Raw genomic sequence first — 10,399 nt, 5'->3', positions numbered from 1 at the left:
CAAAATTCTACTTTTCATTTGAAAGCTACAATTTTGTTATTTGCAACAAATATGTCAAGTTCGTATGACAGGTTCACTTTGTTCATTTTTGAGAAATGTCTACCAAATACCGTACACTTAATAACCGTATTTGTCTTAAGTTTTACGTTCAAGTAAAAATGGTTTCCCATGAAAAAAGCAGTTACTTATGACGCCTCCTCCTGAAATAACTGCATTTCTGCAAAATACCCATGTTTTGGTATGCAGCAGTGCTTTATACATAATTCCCATTTTATCTCTCTATTAAAGACATGTATTCAGCAGGTTGACATAAAAGTTAATTTTTACAGCTTCATCAAAGTGAAACTACCATTAAAAAATTCAAACTCAGTGAAAAATACCATCAGTAGTACTACTAGCAGTCTTGTAGTACCTTAATTTATGCTACGTTTTACCCACCGCTTTTGCACCACTCATGCAAATGTCAATATGTATGTTCCAAGTTCTTTATACATTTTTCATACAATTCTGTCAGCACTGTACATTGTAAATTTCTTCTAGGATGTCTTCATTTTCTTAGCAGTGTCTTTTGAAGATTTTTAAAATTTAATTTTAATGTTCCATTTATTCATTTTTTTTATAGTTTGTGTTGTGTCCTAGGAAATCTTTGCTTAATCAAAGGTCACATTTTCTGTTTTCTCTAGAAGTGTTGTAACTTACTTTTAGGTCTATGACTCATTTTTAGGTGTTTTGTGCATTGCATAGGGTCAATATTTTTTTTTCTAAATAAATATCTACTTGTCAGTATCACCTGTTGAAAAAACAACTTGAAAATAGCTTCTTTTATAGATGTTGTTAGATTCAATTTGCTAATATTTTCAGGACTTTTGTTCCTGTTTATGAGGACTACTGTCCTGTAATTTTGTTTTGTAATGTTTTTGTCAAGTTTTAGTATTAGAACACTGGCCTCATAAAACAAGAATTGTTCCATCCCCCTCCATTTTCTGAAAGGCTTTGTGAAAGACTGGTGTTGTTGAATAGCAAAATTTACAAGTAAAAGCTTATGGAACTGGAGTTCTTTGTAGGGAGATATTTAATAATACCTGCAACTGCCTTAGATGTGAGGCTATTCAGGTTTAGTTACTAGTTTTGGTGAGTTTTAGTTTTCTAGTAATTTTTCCATTTTGGAATAGTTGAATTTATTAGCATAAAAATGGTCACAATTTTGTATCCTTTTAATTTACGTAAGATCCATAGTGGCAACTCTTTTTTCATTCCTGATACGAGTGATTTATAACTTCTCTATTTCACTTGATTGGACTAATTAGAGATACCCCAATGTTGTTGCTCTTTCGAGAACTAGATGTTGGTTTAATTGATGTTCTCCATTGTTTTTCTGTCTTACGTATTGTTGATTTCTATCTTTTATTATTTCCATCTATTCAATTTGGGTTTACTTTGATCTTATTTACCTAAAATACAGATTAACGTAAAACCTTAGGCAATTAAATATGTACCTCTCTTTTCTAATAGAAGCATTTAAATCTATCGTTTTCTACAGTTTTTTAAAAAATTGAAATGATACAGAGTATAATCCCTGACCATAACAAAATTAAACTAGAAATCAGTAAGAGAAAGCTACCTGGAAAATCCCCATGTATTTGGAAATTTAGAAATACACTCCAAAAAAATTGAAAACATTTCCCAATTCATTTTATAAAGCTAGTACTACCTAAAACCAAATATAGGCAGTTTGGGGGAAAAAAAGACTTAATAGGCCAATGACCCTCATGAACATATACAAAAATCATGACCAAACTATTAGCAAATAGAATCCAACAATACAAAAAGATTTATACATCATGCCAAGTGGAGTTTATTCCAGGGATACAAAACTGGCTTAACTTTGAAAAATTAAGCAATGTAATTCATAATACTAACAGGCTAAAGAAGTTACATGATCATAGCAATCAATCAATCAATGCAGAAAAAGCAACTGACCAAATTCAACACCCATCCATGACAAAACCATGATCAAACTAGGGGAAGGAAACTTCTTTAACTTGATAAAGAACATCTATCAAAAGCCTACAGCCAACATTATACTCAGTGGTGAAAGACTGAATGCTTTCCTCTTCATTTTGGGGAAAAGGCAAACATGCCAGTTCTCATCACTCTTATACAACATAGTGCTAGAATTCAAGGCAGTGAAATAAGGTAAGGAAAGGAAATAAAAGGCATACAGATCAAAAAGAAACAAAACTGCCCCTACTGAAGACAATGCGACTGTGGGAATATGGGCCTGTTAGATACTGCACCACATTTAAGAGGATTCCCACGTCTGTGCTTTTGCATTTGCTGTTAGGGCACCTGAAATGACCAAACGAAACAAAACCACAAGAAATCCTCTTCAAATGTTTGAGGTTCTTCCTAAAGATATTTTCACATGTTGTGCATACTGCTCATGCAGGTTTCTCTTAAATGTATTATGTACAATAAATACAAATGTTCAAGGTGTCAAAGAGATAGTATATCATAGGTTCTGGAGACCAATTGCCAAAATTTGTATCTTGCCTCTGCCACTCACTAACTGTATTCACTGTGTGCAACTTTCTGAACTTCTCTGCTCAATTCAATTTCCTCAATTATACAATGCTGATAACGGTACTTACCTCACTGGGTTACTACTATTGGATTAATTGTGAAAATAAGTGCAACTGAGACTAGTGTCTGAAATATAGAAAGAGTTCAATACATGTTACTCATATTACTGTGGATGTGTGAAATAAATGTCCCCATTCCTCTTAACGTCTTCCCTCTAATCAAAGAATAATGACAACATTATTCACAAAAATTTAATGTTTGAAGTTTCTCAAAGAGGAAAATTATGTACGAGTATAGGACAAAACTTTGGAAAGCAAACAAGTAGAACATTTGTAGCAGAGGAAATAAGTTTAGTACATAATGGCAAATATTCAACCCCACAAGTTATTTATAAAATGCTAGTTAAACAGTAAGAAGTACCATTTTATAACTAGTAAATCACAAGTATTAAAATTAACAGGCAGTGCTGACTAGGTTGTGGTCAATAGTATACCCATATTGGTGACACTGTAAATTGATATAACTGTTGACTTACGCCTGTTATATGTGATATGAGGCTTTCTGTAACTCAGCATTTACAGCTTTGTCTCCCTCACCTCCCACGACAGAAGTAACTCCATATTCAATCCTTTTCCATGTATCCCATAATATCAGTTACCTGGATATTATCTGACACCCTCACATGTGTACGAGAATGAAGAATGAGAAATGTTAAACCCAGGGCCAATAAGTATGAGGGGAAATATATCAGGGAATATATCAGGGAAAAGCTAACACAAAGGAACTAAAACTGAAGTATGAAAGAAGGGATATGAGATCAAAATAACACACCCATGATCAGATTAGATCATGATAGAGCTCTCAAGATTCAGAGTTTGGAGACCCTATTCTGGTGATATGCTTAGAAAAACTAAGAACTATTCTTATGGTGTTTGTTAGCATAATCTCTTGAGTTTTTAAAAGAACTTCATGCTTTTGAACGAAAAAGCAGAAGACACTAAAAAACATAATAATCATCAAATTCTGAGTCCTTTTGGTAGAACAGATGGGTCTAATTTACTTACGCATATATCAGAATGAAGGAAAAAGATAAATTTGGTTTGGTATGCTGGCACCTACATTTTCATTCACCAATAGACTGTTACTGATTGGACTGTGAAAAGGCTGACTGAAATCTTTGAAAATATTAGGAGACTTCAGACAAACTTACAGTAGGGAGTAACAGCATGCAACACACCTTTTCCCAAGGTTCTACTGAAATATTCATAAAGATTTAAAAAAACAAGACTGCACAGACCAATTACTAAGCACATATAAACATGATATTCAAACATCATAAAACAGGAAACAGATCTTGAAAGATTTCTGTCATCTGAGTCTAAATCAGGAATCTAGCATTGTGTCCTCAAGGAACTAACCACAAATAACTCAGTACCTGCCTAATAGCTTTCTTTGTGTTCCTTTTGTTGGTCCAGCTACTTGCTTTATAATTCTTTCTTATTTGAATGTCTTTATTAGCAATAGAAAAACACACTAATATTACCTTAGGAATTAAACTAAAAGCTGATTATCAGCTATATTTATCCTGTAATTTAATTTCATCTGTTTCTTTGTATTTTTGCTTTTATAAACAGAATGAACCACCAACCAGGTATCTTGGGCTCCCTAATGTATAGAAGACTTGTATAAGAAAAATAACTGATGACATACATAAAATCACAATCACAGTAATTGAGTCATAGTTACACTAATTAAGGAAAGAGGACTCTATGCTCCTTTATAAATGATTATATAAAGGAAGAGAAAATATGGATTAATTAACAAAATAACATTAAATTTTTATATAAACAAATTAGATAAATCCCAAGTTCTTAAAAAGTTTGTTTAAAAAACAGGTCAAGCTGAAGGAGTAAATTTGTACTTTTAACTTCCACATGTGATCATTTGGGTCCTTTGGCCTTGGATTTGGTTTCCTTTGGAAGCTTTCCATTTTGACATTGAGTAAATCTGGCTACTGTAGAAACACCATCCACAAACTTGGTTTTGAAAAGGACATTTGCATTGTTGAACATACCTTCCTTTAGGGACACCACAATGAACTTAAGGAAAAAAGAAAAAAGCATAAAAAAACTTTTTGTAATATCCTTGAAGTTCACTCCTTTTTTTATACTGGGCTTAAAGAATTGTTTGGTAATATTTTGATTTTGTAATTTATTTAAATGCTCGACTCCAAGCAAATACACATCCTCAAATGCAGATAAACAGTTATAATATTAGACACCTAAGTGAATTCTAGTGTTCCATATTCGGTTTCAGAAGTGTCTTAATTTTACCTTGAGTGATTCATTACCCAAGTTTACTACTTCCTGCTGGCTGAGTGCTTGCTGCACTCTTCTGCAGCTGGCATCACTGCTTTATTGCTAGCTCTAAATGCCCTGGTGAGATATTTTTCTCTGATATTTTAATAATATCAAAAAGGCTTCTAGTTCCTACAGCACCACCACTAGCTGAAATGGAACATTTGTATTTGTATAAAGAACAGGTACTCCTTAACTGCTGTCAGCTAAAACAACTGCCATAATAAACACACAGTCTATGAGAACTGTGATAAGTGAAGCCCCTCAGAGTTGTATAATGCATTATCTATACAACTGTTTTTGGCAGCCCAGTTCAATGAAAACAAATGGTGCTTAGCTTTCTCTACTTTCAAGCCAGGAGCCACATGATGTCCTGACACAGAGGCCTATCCCTGAAACATTCCTGTTTAGATTGTGCATCTTTCGGTGGCTAGGTAGAAAAATAATTACATTTAACCCTAAGTAAATTCCAAATTATGAAAAAATTAGATTCTCCCTCATGCTACAACCAACAATTGTAATGTCTGATCTTTTCTTTAATAGGAGACTAAACCTTCTTTCTATTCTAAATCCATTTGAAAATAAGTATATATGTAAAGAAATAAATACACAATGCTTTAGTATTCCTCAATCTTAAATATCTTATTAATAATTACTACTAAAAAATTTTTAAAAAAACAAACACTATTACTGAGACATTTTTAAAACTGTTTTATAAAGACATTGGTTCTTACCTGAGAATGTGTGAAATGAGTACGCAGCATCTGTCCAATATTTTGGGTATGAGAAAGGTCCAAGGCGGCATCAACCTCATCCAGAATATAAATTGGAGCAGGTTTGAAAAGGAGCATGGACAATATTAATGACAAAGCCACTAAGGACCTAAGTAAAGAAGGTGGGAAGAAAGCCATCAAAACTTGATTTTACCAAATACTGAAGTAAATCTGCTATCCTGTTATAAATAGTACAGATTTAGCTAACAGATAGTCATAGGAAAAAGAATCTTAAGTTTCAAACTTCAGCACCTGTATTAGAATGTTTCTTCTATTTTAACTTTCCATTTTTCCTCTTTTCAACGAGTCTTATTTTGAATAGAACATATTTATGTTTTTCTTCCCAGTCAAATAATCAACGTATTATATTTGGCACCTATCTTTAAGAAAAGATCACACTCCTGTTAACAGTTTTCTTTTCTTCCCCATGTGCTTATTAGATGCCTACATAGGTAGTAGGTGAGGGAGGGCTGTATACTTGTCTTGGTAACAGTGTAACTGGTTTAGGTGCCCTCTGTCAAACTTTGACTACGTATGTATCCACACATGTGCACACACTATTTTTTTATTGGCACCATTTGAATAAATTCTAGATTATAGCCCATTACTCTAAATACTTCAGTGTCAAAAGTTTAAGCAATCCTTAGGTAATGGTTAACGTGTCAACTTGACTGAATCATGGGGTACCCAGATATTTGGTTGGCTGAATACTATTTCTGGGTGTGTCTGTGAGGGGGTTTCTGGATGAAATTAGCATCTGAATTAGAGGAGTCAGTAATGTAATTTGCCCTCCCCACTGTGGGCAGATAGCATTCAGTGCGCTGAGGGCCTGAATAGTAGAAAGGGCAGAGGAAAGAATTCGTCCCTTTTTGCATTATTACTTGAGTTAGGACATGTATATTCTGCCCTCGGTGCTCCTGGTTCTCAGGTCTTCATATTTAGACTGAATTACACCACTGGCTTTCCTGGTTTCTAGTTTGCAGACAGCAAATTGTGGTATTTCTCAGCCTCCAGAACAAAATGAGTCAGTTCCTTGTAATCTCTTCATACATATCCCATCTTATGTATGTATATCCTGTTCTTTTTCTCTGGAGAATCATGACTGATATACCTTGTTTAAAATTTGTTGTTACACTTACTCTTAGATTCTGTAGTTCTTTTTCAGCTTTCTTCTAGCTAACCATCCCCTTTAGCTGTTTTCATTCTAATCTGGTATGAAGAATAATAATTCTTTTAACACTTTTTTCTTAAACATAGTTTATGAAAAAGCCTTACTTATTTCAATACAAAATATTTATAATTATTCAACATTAGAATTAAAAAAAAAAACAAAAACACTGTAACTTATTCTGTAGCTTCAAATATTTCCTGGTATGCAGCGCTAAACTGTCAACCTAATGCTTACTGCATTCCAATAGGGTATTTATTAAGACACATGTAAGTGGAAAAAAAAATGTGTGTACAAGTGGAAGGGGGCTAGGAAGGTAAAACCAAAATTTCTAGCAAAGGAAATGAATGAAACAGTACAATAAAAAATAGTGAGATTTGCCTCTATAGAGGGTAGCTGAGGTCATTCAAGCAACCTAAAATTATTTTTCATTTGCTTTCTTTGCCAAATGGTTAAGGGATTGAGCTTTAAACTTCCTCATTCAGAAAAAAAAAAATCTCACCAAGAGTTAAACTACTTTGCTGGAATAGTGGTGTATCTACAAATAATTTTATGTCATCTTAATTATGGAATTAACTTTTAGGTCCCAATAAGAAAATAAGCATATATTTTCTATTTTCCACAAATTTTTTCCTACGACTTTGGCAAAAATAGTTAAAGACATTGCAATCTAAATTGTGGAATCCAATTTTGGTTAAAAGGCAGCAGAAGTTGTCGTTTAAACTCAAAATATTTACGAATTTTACCAATAAAGAAAAATATAGAACGGACTGCTACTTTAATCATAAGAATGACAAAGGATTTTATAAGGGAAATTAACAGGTCTTAGTGGTCTTATTATTTTCCACGTACATAAGAGAAGAATTACATGACGGCATTACAGGGCATATGAGAACAATTCAAGGACTATGGATTGTATATCCTGCAGGGGGAAAAATTAATAACCATCTTCAATTATGTAGATATTCACAATTTTCTTAGAGGTTTTTAATTATTTGGGTCTCTGCAGGTAAGGAGTTAGGCCACGTGACCTTCTAAGTTTCTCTCAGTGGGCTGAGTCACTGTGAAGGCTGGGGAAACTTCCCTGCAGCCCAGAGCAGGCTATTTCCAACACTCTTCATTTATTCCTTTATGTGGGTCTAACCTTCTATCTGGTACCACTTTCCTTTCACCTGATAGCTTCCTGAGCCTGTACTGTCCTGTTGGGATCAAATTCTTCTAGCTTTTGTTTTTCTGAAGAAGTATCTATGTTGTCTTCAATCTGAAGACTATTTCTATTAGACAGAGAATTCTGAGTTGACACGTTTTTCTTTTCAAAAACAATGTTCCAGATTTCTGGCTTGCATAGTTTTTGGAGAACTCTAAAGTCGTTTTTACCTTTGTTCCTTGGCACCATAATATGCTTCCTTACCTCTGGCTGCTTTTAAGAGTTTTCTTCTAATCAGGGGCATATAAAATCACAGCAATTTTACATGACATGTCTTTCTGATTATTATATGTGTGTGGTGTACGGTTTATCCTACCTGGGGTTCACGGAAATGAAGTTGTAGGTTTATAGAACTCATCAAGTCTGGAAAATCTTGGGTCATATTTCTTTAAGTATTTTTCTGTTTTGCCTCTTTTTCAAGTATTTTTATGTTTTGCCTTTTTCTCTCCTTTTGGAACTCCAATTACATGCATGTTAGACTATGTGATAGTGTTCCACAGGTCACTGAAGCTCTGTTTTTTACACTTTTGTGTTTCTCAGTTCAGCTTGAATAGGTTCAATTGCTATATCTTCAAATTCACTCATGTTTCTTTTATATCGTCTAATCTGCTGTTAATCTCATGCAGTGACTTTCCTTTCAGGTATATTTTTTATCTCTAGAAGTTCCACTTGATACTTTTTTCAAATAGTTTCCATTTCTCTTATCAAATTATTTCTTGTAATTCTTGAAAATAGTTAATGTGATTCATTACCATCCTTATCTGCTAATTTTATCACCTGTCATTTCTAGCTCTGTTTCCATTGACTGATTTTTCTCTAAATTATGGGTGACATGTCTTGATTTCTGTCTAGTAGTTTTTATTAGATGCTGGACACTTATTATGTTGTTTAGATTCTCAATTTTGTCTTTCTTTGAAGAGTGTTGGGCTTTGTTCTCAAAGAATTAAGTTACATGTAGATCAGCTTGATCTCATCAAGGCCTTCATTTAACATTGCTAACGTGTATCTAGAGTAGCTTCACTTCAGGGATAGTAAAGATCTAATACTAAGGTGTAGCTCACTGAGGTATCCCAAAATTCTAATCTGTTTCCTTAATTTAGTGGACTACTGGGTTTTATGTGGGTTTCCCCTCCCTACATCTGCAGGCCAGAAATTACTCCTCAGAGAAATCTGGGGTAAACAATGGGCACACAGCACTTTTGTTTCCTTTCTCTCAGGTACATAATCGTAGGCTACTCATTTTCCAGTGTCTGAAAACAATGGTTTTTCATGTATTTTATCTAGTTTTCTAGTCACTTATCCTTATATCTCCTTTGCTGCCTACTACTATTTTTTATCGTGTAGTGTTACATATAAGACTCCTTAAATTCTACATGCAGAGAACTAAACAAAGCAAAATTTGAAGCAAAATTAGGAAGCAATGAGATCATGGATTATAATAAAAGTAATGAAGAATTATAATATAGCTAAGGGATTACTCACCTCTGACCACCACTAAGTTCAGTTAGGTTTTCTTTCCAAGTGTTTCCTAAGGCAACCTTGAACTCCAGACCATCCAATACAGTATGCCCCTCTGGAGGTGCAAGCATAGCATTAGCACCAGGCAAAAGAGTAGAAAAAATAGACCCAAAGTCCTTGTTTACCTAGGCAAAAAAATGATATAAAAAAATCATAGGTTTTCCAAAAAGAATCAAATGTTGTTACGTATATATGCAAGCTAGCAGTGCATTTTGTTGTTTGTTACTTTAACTCAGGGGTTGGTAAATTACGACCCATGTGACAAATTGCCATACCATTCATTTACGCATTGTTTATGACTGCTAGCACTGCAACAATAGAGTCTAGTAGTGGCAACAGAGACCAAATGGCTCACAAAACCAAAAAAAGTTTGTTTCTTTACAGAAATAGTTTACTGAGCCCTACTCTAACCTCTAGAGGGAACTAGACGCTGTACCTCTGACTTGATCCTGAAGTTCTGAGTTTTTCAGGTTGTTGTTATAATTGCAGGAATCCTTAGAGATTCACAATTGTACTATATAGAAGACTGAACTTTCACTTCAAAAGGCAAAAAAAAAAACAACAAACAAAACAAAAACAAAACTGTTTGCTATGAAATGTTCTCTTATAAAACTTGTTTTCTACTGATCGATATTGATAAGCCTGTGGTTTATGGCTAACCTTACAAAAACCTAAGATGATCAGGGTGACTCTAGAAGAAAAACGAGGCACGGAATCAAACAACCAGATCTGTTCAAGGTGTTGAATGGTTCATTTTATGTGCTTCTTCAAATAGCTCAAGTTAAGGTGTCAA

General features: G+C 33.9%; 1 protein-coding gene across 5 annotated transcripts in view; it reads right to left on the bottom strand.

The window, feature by feature from the left end:
• Positions 1–1,835: 1,835 nt before the first annotated feature.
• The window catches only part of SMC2 (structural maintenance of chromosomes 2), a 51,893-nt gene continuing 43,329 nt past the window's right edge, over positions 1,836–10,399 (bottom strand). For all 5 annotated transcript variants that reach the window (XM_081067832.1, XM_081067831.1, XM_081067835.1 and 2 more), the window contains 3 exons: positions 9,571–9,731; positions 5,675–5,822; positions 1,836–4,682 (listed from right to left, as the gene is read on the bottom strand). In XM_081067832.1, coding sequence (XP_080923958.1) covers positions 4,524–4,682; positions 5,675–5,822; positions 9,571–9,731 — 468 coding nt within the window. In that variant the 3' untranslated portion in view covers positions 1,836–4,523. The remainder of the gene's footprint in view (positions 4,683–5,674; positions 5,823–9,570; positions 9,732–10,399) is intronic.

The sequence above is a fragment of the Rhinolophus hipposideros genome (assembly GCF_964194185.1).
Source record: "Rhinolophus hipposideros genome assembly, chromosome: 11".
Lineage (NCBI taxonomy): Eukaryota > Metazoa > Chordata > Mammalia > Chiroptera > Rhinolophidae > Rhinolophus > Rhinolophus hipposideros.
The sequence above is the reverse complement of the archived record's forward strand: the minus strand, read 5'-3'. Positions and strand labels throughout refer to the sequence as shown.